The sequence below is a fragment of the Xiphophorus maculatus genome, chromosome 10, assembly GCF_002775205.1.
Source record: "Xiphophorus maculatus strain JP 163 A chromosome 10, X_maculatus-5.0-male, whole genome shotgun sequence".
In the NCBI taxonomy this organism is placed as follows: Eukaryota; Metazoa; Chordata; class Actinopteri; order Cyprinodontiformes; family Poeciliidae; genus Xiphophorus; species Xiphophorus maculatus.
Window position 1 is genome coordinate 7,833,276 of NC_036452.1, and position 17,625 is coordinate 7,850,900.

General features: G+C 36.4%; 1 protein-coding gene across 2 annotated transcripts; it reads right to left on the bottom strand.

The window, feature by feature from the left end:
* Positions 1–1,192: 1,192 nt before the first annotated feature.
* Positions 1,193–17,625, bottom strand: LOC102220210 (cadherin-related family member 1-like). 2 transcript variants are annotated; one of them, XM_005794749.2, is made up of 17 exons: positions 17,313–17,622; positions 16,236–16,331; positions 15,477–15,622; positions 15,343–15,393; positions 14,483–14,572; positions 14,303–14,389; positions 12,918–13,034; positions 11,935–12,078; positions 11,766–11,844; positions 11,574–11,674; positions 10,674–10,877; positions 10,188–10,340; positions 9,201–9,365; positions 7,450–7,517; positions 5,915–6,143; positions 5,156–5,410; positions 1,193–2,731 (listed from the first exon to the last, which is right to left on the bottom strand). In XM_005794749.2, the coding sequence occupies exons 1-17, from the start codon at positions 17,371–17,373 to the stop codon at positions 2,189–2,191; spliced, it is 2,589 nt and encodes an 862-aa protein (XP_005794806.2). In that variant the 5' UTR covers positions 17,374–17,622; the 3' UTR covers positions 1,193–2,188. The 2 variants fall into 2 exon arrangements, with proteins under 2 accessions (XP_005794806.2, XP_023196154.1); XM_023340386.1 differs by lacking the exon at positions 1,193–2,731 and adding an exon at positions 4,537–4,819 and having other exon boundaries at positions 17,313–17,625.

The window sequence follows — 17,625 nt, forward strand, 5'->3', positions numbered from 1 at the left end:
GTATGAAGGTTTTAATTCTGTCATTTTCCCTTATAGGAGTCTGAGACTCCAGCAAAAATCAAATGTACTATAAAAATAGGAGTCTGCAGTGACAAAGTGTCTATTTTATTGGAAACATTGGGAAGTGTTTTGCATTATAAATTTCTGGTTGAAATCTTTAAAAACATTGTAGAACATTAAGAAGTAAAAAGAGTAAATAAATCTCAGATGTACAAGACGCACACACACACGCCTGCACCCCTACACTCACACACACCAGATTTGACCATTCACCTTCAGAATGTGGTCTTAAATTATTGTTACACCCATTGTAAGGTATGAAATGTATTTTCAATTCAGTTTCTAATTCATACAATTGATTCTTGACCAGATAAATCTAAACATCTTATTTCAGTAATTATTTGTAAGAGTTAAATGTTTGCATACAAAGCAGCAACAAGAGCAATATTCTGAAACATATTCCTGTCATTTGTGTCAGGGGAGCAACTGGAATGACCTTAGTAAATTTTTCCATACAAAAAGCCTTAAAGACAACCACAGAACTTACGGAGACCAGAGACAAAGTTGCCAAAAAACAGTGCAAAGGAAAATCGTAATAGAGGGAACGCTTTAGAAGAGATTTGAAACAGCAAATAACTTTTCTTGCGTGATAGAAGAAAATAATGAAGAAACCCCTCTAGCCTCAAATTGAATTACTATTTTGTATCGCACCTATAGTGACCAGAAGGCATTAAAGGATTTATACCCTGCTGGTGAAGAAGGCGACCCAGAGGACAAGCAGTAGATGAAAGGAAGATCCACCTGGAGGTGCCAGAGGCTTAAAGCACAAAATGGCAGATTCCTCTCAGGTGCACCATTTAAGATTCAATCAGATGTGATCAAACTTGATGTGGTAATGATAGTGTCCATTTTTTTTTTCCACTTAAGATTTTCGGGGATATTATAACAACTCTTTAAAGTAAACCTTCAGGCTCAGCATGCAAATCAGGCTCAATATTCTTCTGTTCTTTTAAATAGGTTTCAATCTTTCATTTTTCATTATTGTACTTTTATATGAACATTAATATAATTGAACATAGCTTAATATCACAGAGCAGTCATCCAGCCTCTATACACAAGAACGCAACATAGATCAAAATATGTTCAAATATTTATTTAAAATCAAGACAGTACAAAGACAATATAAATTTTTTTCAAAGGACCAGGCAAGTGAAATTCATATTTATTGTATATAGTTTATCTTAACTTATTTAAAATAAGTGTAAGTTAAGAACTACCCAGATGCAAGTTATGGTTACAGCAATGATATTTTCTTTGCCTACGTTGAAAGGCATTTGAGAATGAGATGGAAAGTATCCATGCACAGTTTCTACACGTTTGACAAAGATGCTCCAGATAAACATTTATTTAAATAAAAATCTCTCAGCATCGTCAGCTTGGAAATTTCAAGCATGACTAGCTCTTATCAACAACAATTCCCCACTAATAGAGTTAAATTTTTTGTACTCATGTAGTTAAAAATAATACAGTGCTGAACACTTAAAATGGATGCATGTTCATTTATATAAAAGCATTTTCTTTCCTAGAATTACTCAAGCAGGCTCATGTTACTACAGTGGCACATTGTCTTCATACAAAGGAGCAACTTCTCAGCTTTGAAGCGGCTGATGTAACACAGTAAAATATCAACACACAGGTCCTTTAGCACTTCATTGTAAAATGTTGCCATATTGTTTTAGCTGCATGCTCCACTGAGCGAAAACACACCGTTCTGTAATGGGAATTTACCTGGTAAAAAATATTTTTTGTGCTGAAAACACTGCACATTTGTGAGCATCACACTTTTCAGGATGTTATGCAACTGATGTATAGACACTAAACCTTAGTAATCCTCTCCCAGGACAATTTACACTAGTGCTTCTTACTGTTAAGATCACATAATCCTCCTCAAGATGTCAGTGTGGTGAATTATCTGCGACTGCACCACTGACTCTCTGCACTTCTCTAAATCTAATACAGTGGAGGATGAAGTGCAGCCTACTTCTTTGATGTCTGTTAAGACTTAAAAAAAAAATCCAAAGTTAGATCCTTCAACCAATCATCACGATGGCTGCATGTAAGATAAGAGCACAGAGCCATTGATAAATGGACTGAGTAACCCTTAAACCAGATGTGTTTGAGGTTCTGTTTAATAATACCCTTGGTTATTCTCATTAATCTTCTGCTCCAGCTTCATTTTAAGCTCAGACACCAACGCAGAACTGATGTTTCCCTCTTTGCGGCGGCCAGGCTTTGCTTTCTTTGAACCTTTGGAGGCCAGTGCACCAGATATGGTTGGGACCGCCCGGGGCCGCTCAATAGCCCGAGAGCTAGATGGAGGCGGAGGGGGCAGACAGGGAGCAGTAGGAGGTGGAGGCTTCAGCCTGGGGCTGCTGGTTTCCTGCAGTGGGTTGCTTTCTGGGTCACTGATCAGAAACTTCTCTGCTGGGCTGGACAACTTGATGACAGGAATCTTGAATTTCCAAGTCTGCTGGTCCCTGGGTCGCTTCTTAATGATGCGTCGGACTGGCATGATTCTGTTTGACTTTGAGTTGCGCATGTACATGACTGTAGAGATCATTACAGTCACTCCTACCAGTACGAGAATGATAAAAGTGACAATGCCTAAAGCTCTCAGAGGATTGTCCCTACTTTTCATTAAAAATGCTCCCATTGGCCCCTTGAGAGGAGTCTGTGAAAGAGCACAAATACAATCAAGTTGAATCTGAATCAAAGGTTTGGTAAAGCATTCTTACAGAGCATGCAAGCATGAACAATGGACGCTGCAAAGCACTGACAGAGGAGAGCTAGGCAACATGTCTACCACTCAAGCAAACAGTTTCCCACTCACTCTCATTCTTCTATTTTACTCTGCTCTAATAAATACAACTGCTGACACAAAGCCTAGAACTATTGTTACTAGATGTTGGGAATACGTCTGGCAGTGCGCTGCAATGGGGTTTCTCTGACTGCTTGGGAATAGCGAGAACGATTTCTTTTGACCAGAAATGTGGTGCTTAAGTCAGAAAAAAGATACAGATACTGGTGCACTTGTTTGGCACCCCTGGCAAAGACGTGTAAAAAACTAAGAAAAATTACATTTTTGTTGAAGCTGCATAATCTCAAACTGAAAAGTTTAGAAAAACGCAACATTTAAATTGAGCACAGTTACACACTCATTAACTGAAGACTGTGGCAGCCCTAAAATATACAGTTTCTGTTTTGATTTTGCACGTTTTGGATTATGATCCATTTGGAAAACCCAATGATGACCCAGTTTTAACAGACTTCCTCTTCACTGCATATGGTGGCAAGATAAATATGGGTCCTCATGCAGGCTGGTGCCTAGTACTCAAAAGAATGAGGCCACACTATATTTGCAACCCAGGAAAAGAAAAAGTCTGTTGAGGCCTCAATAATTCTGTCAAAAAAAAGTAAAGTTTTTAACAGAATATTTTTTCTCCCAACTGATTAAATTATCTTAACCCTCCTGTTATGTTCGTTTCTGGGGTACAGCAATAATATTCGTGGGTCAATTTGACCCGGGGAGTGTTTAATCATGCAATAGTGAAAGAAACCAAAAAATTCCTCCAAAACATATTTGTATTTGACTATTAACTCCAATGCTCACAAATAAAGGATCAATGACGACAACCTGCTCATTTACTCATAAAAAATGGAATTTACATTTTTTGTGTCCACTGAAAAAAACCTAGACACAAAAAAACTATAAGTTCCTTGAAATTGATCTTTTGAAAAAATTTTTATATTACATTTGGATTTTTTTTTCAATGGTGATCATTATAATCGAATATGAGACACGTATAGTGTTCTGGGTCGAATTGACCCGGTGATTAAAATCAAGACAAATGAGCCATGCAGAGAGCATTTATGTTTCCTCCACTTCTGCTGAGGGTCACTCAGTGTGGGTGGAGTTTTCCCACAAGGACAGAAAATGTTCCAGTCAAAAGTTGCATGAACACCTGCTTCCTCGCAGTTTCCTAGTGAAGTAAGGAGAATAGTGAGAAAGTGGGCTTGTGGGGGTGGGGTGTGCATGTGTGTGTGTGTCTTTGCAAATGTGTAAAATGAATAAATTTTCAATTTATATGTAGAGTGCTCCTGTTAAGACAAGTAGTAAAAGTTTCATGCAAAAAAATTACTTCCAACTACGTAAAAAAAATTTTTAACTTTAAAACGGGTCAATTTGTCAAAATGCAACATAACAGGAGGGTTAAATTATAAATTGGATTTTTCTCATATTTGCAATATGAGATTTTGCGACTGTGGTAAAAGGTGATATTATTTTGAGACTTCATCTTTATCAGGGGTGTACACCTTTAAAATAAATTAATTTAAAAAAATCACTTAGTCAAGTCATGCTCTATTTAAAGAAAAATATTAAGATCATAGGTTTAAAAAATTATTATTTTTTTTAAATAATACATTTTTCATTTTTTTGTCATAAAATATAGTAAGAATTAAAACACGTAAAAAAACATTTTCAAATTGTTACAGTACTCTTTTACAGACAACAACCAGCTAACCAATGCTTGGAGCTAGGTCTTGAAGTACCGGCTCTTTCTCACTTCATTCTGCGGATCACTTTGATATAGTTACTCTCAGGGTTGATTCTGGACTTTTTCACTGCATTACAGTACAGGATTGTGGAAATGCAGACGGTCAGAAAAATGAGAGACGTGATAATGCTGGAACAAATTCCAAAAACCGTCAGCGGACGCTTGCTAAGGCCCATGAAGTATGAAACCATTCGACCTTTGATCTGGAAAAAGCACGACCACAACACAGAAACAAAGCCAAAAACATGATGAACGGCGACAAAATGTATGTACTGTGAACACATGGTGTTTAAATAAAAAATAAAACTTGCATTTAATAGCTATGAAGTTTAAATCATTTTTATACTTTACACAAAAGAGCAAGACAAAAATAAACTCAGGATGCAAAAAGGATGGAGCTTGTGGAGATGGAGATAAAACAAAGTAACATTAGCATGGTAATGATGCTCTCTGCTTCATACTAAACTGCCTCAAGCTACAGCTCAGGCATGCAGAAGGAGGAAGAGGAAGGATGCTTCGAGTTAGAACAAAAGCCTTACCGCCTCTGTGATATCGATGTTGACCACAGCTGTTGTGCTAAAGGATGGAGATCCCCGGTCCCTGGCCTGGACCACCAGAGACCACTTGCAATCCTTCTGCTTGGTGATATTGTGCACAATCTCCATAGACTTGATGAAAGGCTTCAGCTGGATCTCCCCTGTGTTTGCATTAATGTCAAACGCGTTGTCGGGATCGGCTGTCATGATGGAGTACTCAATGACGTTGTTAGGAGACTCTGCGTCCTCATCCACGGCCTGCATGAAGAAAGAGTTGCAGTGAGCATATTAGTTTTACAGTCTTCCCACAGAGTCTCAGTTCAATTTAGTCCACACCTTCCAGTTTAAGGTGTAGCTCAGTTATTACTGTCACTCTTTAAATAAGTAAAAGGAGAGAACATGACATTTAGGTAAGGCAGCTTTGTTGGTCTTCCTAAACCAGGAAATGGTTGTAAGATTGATTGGAAAATTACTTTTCTGATTAACACCAGAAACATGAATGTGAGTAAGTTTGAACTTTTAAAAACACTCCAGATGAAGGATCTGTCATACTGGGAGCTTGTTTCTCTCTGAAACTCCCTGCAACCTTCCCCGAGTGTACACTATTATGGAACCCTTGAATAACCGGAACATTTTAGTACACTATTGAAAAAATATTTAGACAAATGAACATAGAAATAATTCTATAGTACGTAAATTCAGCTTTCTTCCATGACCAACTCATAGAGTTTACATTTGTATATAATGATTAGAAAAATGTACCTGAACTTTGACAGGTGTCCCAATGATCATGGTCTTCTCTTGAAATTCCTCATCAAACTCCGGAGGATGGTCATTCATGTCAAGGACGCTGACAAAGACTTCAGCTATGCTGTACTTGCCTTCTGAATCTTCTGCCTTGACATAGAAGTTGTATTTTGACCTCATCTCTGCGTCCAGACTGGTCCAGGGTTGTGTGATGATAAGGCCTGTTGATGGGTGGATGGCAAATCTGCAGACAAGACAAGATTAGCTACTGAATGAGTCATTGTCAAAGGTGTTTTATTGTGTGTCACCATCTTAAATTACTGAATAGAACTTAGAACACCTTGCAAGGTATTGATATTCTTTGAACTCTTTAGCATTTTGACATAAACATCCACCACCATGTTTTTTTTAAAGCTTATACAATATATCTACTAATAAATAACGCATATGTGGACTGTATTTAGTAATTAGATAACTTCTAAAAACATTGTTGTGAAAAACCTCTGACTTTAAATTGTAAGTTTCCAATGTTTTTTATGATTGTATTGATATTGCCCAATGAAAAGAGTGTACCATTTGGTTTTACAATACGTACGACAACATAAACCAGGTGATTGTCTGGTTTTATTTTCTTCCATGACCAACTCATAGAGTTTACATTTGTATATAATGATTAGAAAAATGTACCTGAACTTTGACAGGTGTCCCAATGATCATGATCATGGTCAATAAAACAACTACACAGTAATTAACGGTATTAATTACAAAGTAATAAAACAACTACACAGTAATTAACGGTATTAATTACTTTGTAATTAATACCGTTAATTACTGTGTAGTTGTTTTATTGATTTTTATAAAACTAGTATGAAAAAGGTATGGAGCTGTATCATTCTTGGCTTTATTCTAGTTGAAGCAGCATGTTATGCTGCCCCCTCATTAGGATTTTTTTGTTTATAACCAAAATTATTTTCCCTGAATAAAAACTATGCTTAAAATATTAATATATAATCACATAAATACTTAGTTTTAACAAATGTAAATTGGAATTTATTTTTAGTTGATATCGCTGCCATTTTATCTTTCTTTTCTACATACTCTTCTCAGTGAAAATTCACAAGTTGCTTTGAAACTGATAACTTTCGCACAATTAATGTTGATGTCTGCAGACGAGCATAAATTCTCACTTTTGCTCTGCTTCGTGTTGCCTGCCTGGCTTTTCAAAGCTACCGTTTTCTGTAGCTCCAGCTGTCACATTGCATGTTAATTGGCTCTGCCTATGTGAGATGGGGCCAGGATGGCTATTTTTAACCCTCCAATCCAATTAGAAGATTAGTCGGCATCTTGCAGCCATTTTGGAGTAAACTGTTTGAACAGTACAGTATAGACAGGCTTTCCTGTTTTAGTCTTTGATAAAAAGTTGAATTCAAACCAGTATTGCTGTTGTTGAGCTTACCAAAATCTCCTTAATCTTTTGTGGAAGTGAGGAAATTTCATATCTGATCAATGATGTAATAATAAACTGGCAGGAGTAAAAGGTTTTAACTTACAAATCTGATCCTGATCCATAAATCGTGTATTTGACTTCACCCCAGGAACCAGAGTCTGGATCATTTGCCTGGAAGAAAAACAAAATAGTACAGTGTGTTAATCCATTATGCTTTGTAAAATATGTGCACATTGAAATTGTTTATCCAATAATGTGCATGTTATATTGAACATTATGTGATGATATATGCTATAACTCTTTGAATTTGGAATTCACTGTGGTCTTTTTAAACATTTCATATGACTTTCACTTATAAAACAGACATTTTTTTCCAGGTTTTTACTTTGTTTCTTTAATTTTAAAAAACTGCTGAACACAGTTAGGAAGTAAATGAATGTGCAGTGCTGTGAAAAAGTATTTTTTTTCAGTTTTTACCTTTTTGCACTTAAAAGTTTCAGATCATCAAACAAATTTTAATGTCAGACAATGACAACATGAGTAAATTAAAAAAAACGACAGTAAATTATGTTTTCATTTATTAAAGGGGAAACGTTACCAAGCCAACCTGGTGATGAAAAATTAATTTCCCCCTAAACATAACAACTGGCTGTTCCTCCAACTGGCAACAACATCTATCAAAGAGTAAGAAAATTCAGCCAAATTTGCAACATTAGAATATATAGTAGCGTAAAGTTATTAAAAGTCACATACTCAGATAAAAATAAAAATTTGCTTCTGAGTAGAAGCAAATTTAACTCAGAAGAATTTGCATCTATGATGCTTATATCATCTTGACAAAAAGCAACAAAGTATAAGAAAATTAAAAGATTTGTGTAATTAACAGCTGGCATACAAATACTCAATGAGTTTTTGTTTGTTGGGAGATGACAGGGTGATGGTTATAAAATCTTAGAACTGCTGGGAGGAAGGATCTGCACTCCACTAACTGCACTCGGGCAAGGGGACATCCTGGGACAGAGCTGGCCTTCCTGATGAGCTTATCAAACTGTTTACTCTCAGCCATAGATAAGCTGCTGCTTCAACAAACTACACCACAGGAGAAGGCTGGTGCCACCACAGAATTAAAAGGGGTGTTTAGGAGCACCCTCTGCTCTCCAGAAGACTACTGTTTACTTATCAGGTAGAGTTTGCTCTGACCCTTCCTGTAAAAACCATCAGTGTTGTGACTCCAGTCCAATTTATTGTTCAGGTGCTTTTAAGTGCCCACTATCTCATTGACAATGTCCAACTTTTAGCCATTCAGAGGTGGACGTGGTGGTATGTTTTGGATCATCGCCACAAACTGCTGGTCAAACATGCTTCTGCAGAATTTATAGCCGTAGTTCCTGATGGACAATGACACCATCACCATATTTGACTGTCAATATGATCATCTGTCTGAAACACTGTTAGATCAATAATACATACACTGGGGCACACAGCTTCCAAAATGTCTCAGAACACCACATAATATTTTCACCCAAATTTTGGAGATTATCAAAATGTCTATCAGATGGTTTTATATGTAGCTGTCTTGGCCTGGGAACTCTCCAGCGGATGTCTTTATTGCCCAGATCCTTTCTTATCGCTGGATATTAAACACTGATATTAAGTAATTTTAAGTATTTTTTTGATGATGTGAAAAATTTAAGTAAGGGTAAAAAATTATTTTCCACATTATACAAAATATCAAAAATGCATTTTTGATAATAATACATTTTGTATATTTATTATACAAAAATATACACAAATTTATGCAAGCTTGTGTGCATAAATTTGACAAGAGCAGTGTTAAACCAACAATGGACTCACTGTGACAGACAGAACACTGGAGCCCCCAGGGGAGTTCTCAGGCACTCTGGCGATGTAGTACTCGGATGTGAAAACAGGGACATTGTCATTTGTGTCCAGCAGGTTGATCACTATGTCGGCTGTCGCACTGAAACGCTCAGGCGTGTCAATCTCTACCGCCAGCAGCTGGAGAGAGAAACGGACAAAGTGACGGGTCAGTTTATTTTATAGTTCAATTGTTTACACAAGGAGAAAATACATTTTATATTCTGGGGGCTTCACACATTTAAATTCTCATGAAACATTCGGTAACTGGAGAATAAAAAAAGGACAAATTTTTTGTTTTGAATTGCTTCTAAAATATTTGATGTGAGACTTGCTACTGATTTTAAAAAAAATAATTTGGAGATGAATTAGTTTCATGAAATGCTATTAAAAATAAATGTGACATTCATTGCAATTTAAAAAAGTCTCACACTGAAACATGATTCTTTGGGGAATAATTATGACGTGACTCAATTTCTTTCATCCTCTGACCTCTACACGTTTTATTAGAACAAACAAACATTCAGAAGGATGATACAGGAAGTGAAGAAAAATGTTAAAAACTGCAGCACAGTTTTATCTTTTGGTCACTGAATCTTCATAACAAGTTTTAGATATTAAATATTTGCTATCCAGGTATTTGGCAGACATGCCAGAACAAAAAAACTTTTTCTGTCTTACCATCATTAACAAAAATATTATGGAAAAAGTGTTTTATGGCAATGACTTAAAGACAGAAGAAAAGTCTGGACTACAAAAAAGGCTTTTCTAAAAGGTAAGGCTTCTTTAAACCAGAATTAATCTGGTCCAAAATAGTTTTGGCTTTGTTATTCTTTTGCACGCACAAAACATTATATAACCCGTTGAAACTATTTTAAAATATAAAACATGGTCTCTTTAAGCAGAAGTACAGTTTCTATGTCATTCCTAATAAAATTAAATTGTACACTGACCAGAGTTTACCTTAAAAGATAGGGTTGGTCCCTTTTCAAAGTCTATACCAGATGCGTCCTCCACAATGATGGTCACCTGCGCTTCATTCAGGACCGTCTGGGGAACAACTCGAAGAACTCTACTGGGTCCCACCAGTCTCAGTTTAAATTTAGCGTTTGCCCCCTGAAACAGTCAGAAATGTCTAGTGAATATAAAGGTGCTTACCCAATTTATTGTTGTGACAAAACCAGGGTAGATGTTTTAGAAATAATACCCATAAAAAAGGGTAATTACGATGCCAGATGGAGAGAATAAACATGATGGCTGACAGATTTTCTGAATATCTTTTGTTGCATAATCAGATGTACTGTACTTGAAATGTTGGATAGATATTTATGTAATGCTGTACATAGAGGTATTACTGTATCTGCCAGTGAAATGTCCAGCTAAGGATGACTAAAATCAATATTTAGGAATTGATCCAATCATTTGATGAAATATTGGGAATGAACTCACCTGATCAGAGTCATTCACTGTGATCTTAAAGCCTCTGAGGATCTCTCCAGCAGGAGGATGTTCATACATGGTGACCTCAAACTTGCTCTGGGGTCCATTTTCTCCATAAAACGTAGGAGGATGGTTATTAAGATCCACCACCCGGACAGTCACTGTGGTAACATCGTAGTCTAACTGCTGGTTGTTGGATCCGACTTCAAATGCCTGGAGATCAACACGTATGAGAGATTCACTATATTCACAGTGTGCTGCAAAATGTTTTTATATTTTGTCATATTTCAATTAAAGTCCCCTATGCCTTTTTTGAGATTTTGTGTGACAGGACAGCAAAAGGTTGTATAATTGCGTATTTGTGGATTGGAAGGAAAATGAAATTCAATTTCAGTCACATAGATGGACAGATTTCCTTTAGGCAAATCAGAGTAAATGATGCTGGATACATATGTTCACCACACTTTTCTGATTTAGATTTTTTCAAAATGTTGAAAACCATGTGGCTCCACTCCACAAGTGTGGACTACTTTGTGTTGGTCAATCAAACTAAAATCCCGGTAAACATATTGAAGTCTGCTCTTGCATATTAGAAAAATGTGAAAAGAATTTAAGGTGTAAGGACTCTATTGCAAGCCACAGAATAAAGACATAGTGCAGTACACTTAAAGCGCACGTTGACACCACACTTTTCAGATTTTGTCGTTTTTTATTTTACTTCTACGTCTTAATTTTTGTGCTCTTTACTCACATAAAATCAATTTTGTGATTGACAAAATGAGAAAAAGTGAAATTTAGTGTATTTAATTTTGGTTCACTTCTGGTTACTTTTGCCAGGCACTGCTTGTCTGAAAGGTAGCTACACCCGAAAAAAAAGTGATTGTGATGGAATAGAAAAAAGATAGTTACCTTTACTTTTATTTCATAGAGTTCATTTTTCAGCAGAGATGGAGGAGTTGTTAGAGAAATGCATCCACTGGTGCTATTTATGTCAAAAACACCATCACTTCCTGGACGGAAACATGTCAGATCAAGAAACGTGGTATTATTAACAACAAGAAGCTCAACTAGAGATATATTTCTGTAAATTTTCATCCTTACCATTCACAATGGAATAATGGATAGGGTTGGGATTGCCTTGATCCCCGTCTTTAGCAGACACTGTGTATATTTCAGACCCCTGAAATTACAAAAAAAAAAAAAAAGTAGTGGGTGAAGAAAGAAACAATATTGTAAAATGTATGTTGCATATGGAGAGCAAAGGTCTTACAGGGACTGAGACTTCATAGATGTATCCAAAGTATGGGGTTCCCACAAAGGTTGGGGGCATGTCTTGGGCATCAAGAACATTGATTGTTACAGTAGCCGTGGAGGTCAGCACCTGGTGCCTCCCTTTGTACTTTCCACCTCCATCCTGTGAAAACAAAGGCACTTCACTGTACTCAAATTATTCTATTTAATACAAAACAAATATACACTTAACACACTTTTAAAAAATATGATTTGAATGTGAGTTTCTCCTGTAATGTGGTGGTATTACTATGGCCCATTCAGAGACAGATGATGAAATAACAAAAAAGGCTCAACTCTACATTTACAACTAATCATTTTCAAAGTGAGGTCATTCTGAGAGAAGTGGCACTACTACTGACAAGTTACTGACTGCTGTCATAATTATAAAGTTATGGCAAGAGATACTTAAAAAAAAAACTTTTTTGGCATGAGACACACTGAAAAAAAGTTGAAAATAGCTTTTAAAATATTCCTTATGGCACAAATTTCAGTAGGTTATAAAAAACACAAAATTACTTTCATACTAAACTAACTTATTTCAACTAGTGGTTTCAATAAAATAATTTCTAAAGGGTAAAAACTCACAAAGATATATGGGTATAAATATTATGCTGCTGTATTTTTTATCGATGTTTATTAATCAGACCTTTATAACATATTGACTATTTATGACCTGTCATATAGACAAAAAAAACTAATCAAGAATAAAAATAGACGTTTATATAAGCTGTCACAGTATTCCTGCAAGTGAGAGAATTGTTGGCAGAAACAACTGTCACCACTTTCCAAAGCAGCTAATTAAAGCTCAGTAGTTTTAATATTGATTTAGTCATCAAGGCTTTGCTTAGGTAGTGCAGTATAACGTACTTCAAAAAAGACATGACTTAAATGTGAAATGTTTCTACGACAATAGATTAGTAACTCCTAATGACTGCTAGTTCAGTGAAAACAGCTGCTCACCTTTGCGACCACTGTAACAAAATGTGTTGGTGTGGTCTCATAATCCAAAGTCTCGCCAGGTTTTACTCTGAGGATCCCGCTGTGTCCATCTATAGTGAACTTGGCAAATGGGGAACTCTAAAGATTTAAGAAATCAAACAGTTACTGGGACAGAAACAACGAGAAGCAATCAAGCTAATGCTAATGCATTATTTGCTCTCAGCAGTTTCAGCCATGGACAGTTTGATGTGACATTTAACACATGAATTATAACAAACACAGCATTGCCAGTATTTGGGCCTACACCACATCTGAGCTCCCATTAAGCTCTCAGTGCTTTGCTCAAATGTAATTGAAATTTAATCCACTAAAGTAACGCTATTTCCAGACTGCTCTCTTTGGTATCAGATTAATCTTTCTCTTTGTCGCTGTCCCATCACTCGATTCCTCCGTCCACATGGCAGCACAACTCTCATGATGACAGCTTGACCTCTGTTCCTAACCCTGAATGTTAGACCAGCTGCTAGCACCACCATATGTGAAAAGATGATGCATGCTTTTAAACTGAGTAAAAAAGCCCCAAAATAATAGTAAACATAAAACTAAATGCATAAAAAAGAAACACACCGTGTTAAATTGTAACAGAAAACTTTAATGATGTATTCCAAACGAGGCTTTGGAAACAGAGATGTCAGGACAAATTTAATTGTTTGAGAATTCGGAGGTTGAAAGCCACGTTAAATTCAGCTGGATTCCTCAAAAGAGGGCTGAGGGAGGTGTGACGAGGTTATCTTGGGTTACTTTCTGTGCGAATAAAAGCTGTTGCAGTATAAATATGAGAGCTTTTTCAAATTGATATGGGAGTGAAGATAGTAGATTCAATGCTTTTAAAATAAAAGGGATTGAAAGCCTTTAGGAAACATTTGTTTGTGTGTACCTTAAAAACAGGAATCATTGTTGTCGCTATAGAAAGTACTCCTGGTTCTGTTCTTCTGTGTTTAGCTGTGTTTCAGGACAGAGTTAAGCCTTCCATTTAGTCTGTGTACTTTTTGTTTTTCCATCCATAAAAGGTACTTCTGGGTCAGTTCTTCTATATGTAGTTATTCTACTTTTCCAATGAAGCTACTGACGAGAGCAAGTGTTGCTACTATTTGTTTTTCTTACTGATAAAACACATGTCTGGCTAAGTGATTCTGTATTATTTGTGTCTCCTAGTCTTCCAACACACAACTGGTCAATTCAATTGGCTGTTCATGCTGAGGCAGGTTTTTCCAAGAGGTTCTCCCCATTAAAACAGAGTAGTTTCTTTCCACTGTAGCCATGTGCTTGATCAAGATGAAAGAGTTACATATAGACTCAAAGTAAAAACATAAAAAAATTGAACAAACAGCATTCTGAAAAGTTACCTGCAGATAATATGAAACACTGCCTCCTGAACCCAAGTCCTTGTCTATAGCATGGACTCTGTAGATGCTACTTCCTGGAGCAGTGTCCTGGTAAAGAGACTTAACTTTATGATCAGGTTTCAGATGTAACAGTACAAATTGTGAGGCTTTCAGTGAGCTTGTATTAATTTGGCACGTTACCTCTGGAACATCAGTGATAAAAGGCAGACTTTGAAATTCTGGTGGCTCATCATTGGCGTCTGTCACAAACACTCTCACAGTCTCAACAACCTGTGGACAATAACAATAACAAATACTTGTCTGTGACTAAAAATAACTTTATTTCTTATTGTATGAAAAAGATTTTTAAAAATACTTTTATGTTTTAAGAGTTCAGCCATTACAGATAGGATTCAGTTATGAATTATTTTCTGATCACATTGTTTTCAATTTACATAAACAGTCAAAGTTATAGAAAGATAAACTTCAGAAAGCAAGGAAAACATAGTTTAACCTTGGAGGATTAAACTATTAGGCCAATTACTCACCATCTAAACTGCAAATATACCGGAGGGAAAGTATGTTGTAGACAGTCACTCATTTTGCATCAAAAATACAGAAAAATATGTAGTAAATAATGTCAGGAGAACAGAAAAAAATAATCTAAACGAGTGAGCATAAATAAATAAAAGCATTCAGAAAAAGCAAAAAATTATGTTCCCCAATTAAATTTAAGAGGAAACAACACTACTTTGCATGAATAAAACTCTCTGTTTTCTATTTTAAGCCAGCAATATTGTGTACAATGGTGACAAGAACACATGTACCACTTCTAATTAATTTCTCACATTAGTTTTAATTTATTGCATTTGTTTTTATCTGTTGTCACAGATATGGCCTAGTAGCACCATTAGTAAAATCTTTTTATGTATAATTTCTGGTGACCCTACACCTAGTGTCTTCATGACCCAAAGCAACCGCACAGCAGGGAACCACTGCCGTATGTAAGTTGTTCAGAAACAATAATAATCGAGCAAACAAAATCTACACAGCAAACTTACTTTATTGCGTCCATCTGTTATGCTGACAATCACAGAGATTTCATCTTGTTTCTGGAGAAAGAATATGATTACAGTTAACTTCGGTGAAAGGGCTAGCTTGCTTTAAACTCTAATGTGTCCATCAGCAGGCTCACCTCTCTGTCCAGCTCCTGAATTAGAGTCACATTTCCTGATTTAGGCTCCACCCTGAAATATTCAGTGGAGCCTTTTTCAAATGTGAGGCCGTATCGTACAGGATCCCCCTCCGGATCTGTCCCGTTCAGGATGTATATCTGTGTTCCTGTCAACCACCAAACACAGGTCTAAATTTAAGGCTACATGCCTGAAAAGCATAACTTGAAGTTCATAGCTCATGAGTAGTTAAGTCAGATCAGCTACTGGATGAATAATTTTTATTTAGCTGCTTTCTGTTTTAATCAACCCTGTCCAGCTTTGCTGCCCTGTAGAAAGAATAAATTCCCACAGCTTGATGCTACCACTACCATGTTTCAGGGTAGGAATGCATGTACATTTTGTATGTAGGCCAAAGATTTAAGTACAAACGCTTGCTAAATGGATTTTTCATATTTTTGTTTGCAAAAAAGGATTGAAAATTGTGGCTTAGCTTCCTCAGTTCCATAATTATGCATTACTTTGTATTGGGCGTATGAAAACTTTTGCAAGGCACTGTGTTGTTTTCTTCCTGCAACCCTTCGACGTGCGTCACAATCCTAAAGGTATTATAACTGTGATTAGCAACAGTGCCAGTACATATTCAAGAAATTTTAGACTTAAGAACCAAACAATGTGCATAAAATTTGTTTTCTCTGACATATGTCAGTATAAACTCTGTCACAGATTATTCAAATCTTAACATAAAAAGGTGGAGACATTCAAAAACACAGTGGACATACCAACAGGTGTATCCTCAGAGATGCTGAACAAGGCCATGTTCCCACTTATGCTGCTAGGACCGTTGTCATAGAAATATGGAGCATAGTCTGATTGCCCTGTTCAACAAGACAGATAAATAGGATGAAGAAAATACTCTGAGAAGGAAAAAATAAGCAAACAAAGGTGTCCAATGCACTCCATAAATAAGATAAATAACACAAATTATATAGATGTTATTCAAGATTATGTTCAAAACATCGATGAGTATTCTTTATGAATAATTGCTAATTATGGACTATGAACAACTGCAGTCATTTACGAAGAACAGCAGAAATCCTAGACAAGAGTGGGAATAATGGAGTTATATCCTGTGTGTGTTATGCTCTCTGTATATTTATATACAGCTCTGGAAAAAATTAAGGCACCAGAAAATGATTTTCTCTGATTTTACTTTTTATAGGTATATATTTGAGTAAAATGAACATTGTTCTTTTATTCTATGAACTACTGACAACATGTCTCTGAAATTCCAACAAAAAAAATTGTATTTATTTGCACAAAATGAGAAATGGTCAAAAATAACCAAACAGATACAATGCTTTCAGATCTCCAATAATACAACAAAAACAAGATCATATTCATTTAGAAACAAAAATACTATTGTTTTAACTCAGGAAGAGTTCAGAAATCAATATTTGGTGGAATAACCATGAGGTTTTCAATGGGGTTCAGTGCAGTGGTCTCTTCATTTTTCCCAGAGCTGTATATATGCATATATATAAAATTTTATTGGGTAGCCTATGTGCCACAATCATAGTCGGACCAAATCAAAGAGCATTTTTCCAGGATCAGCATAAGAAATAATTTATCCATGCATAAATTCAAGTTTAATTGTTCAAATTCAAATGTATATATCAAATTACAATGAAGTAAATAACACACAAGCAGCCTGAACAGTCTACTGTAAGACGGACATCCCCTCTTTATGCTGGAGGATTAAGCAGATAAGAGCAAGGCAAGAAGTCTTAGCTACACACACACACACACACGCACGCCCCCGATCACACACACAAGCAAAAGAAAAACAACAGTCTTACCCAAACTGTAGTGAAGTAGCAGGAGGAACATGAATGCATGCGTTTTCTTGTATTTCTTCATCCTGGCGCGGAGCTAAGGCTTGGCTGGCTCATGTGGAAGGCTTGGTGGAGGGAAAGCGAGCGGTGAGTGTCGTGCCCTTCTGGAGATGTCTCGGCAGGCTCAGAGAGGAGAGGCTGGGGCAGATTCTCAGGCACTAATCCAGTGACGCATCCCTTCTCTTTACAGGCATCTTCTGCCTCACTGCTTGTGCTCCAACCTACCCTGGGAGGCAACAAATGCAAAGATGGGAGTTCAGGTTTCACACGTCGTGGT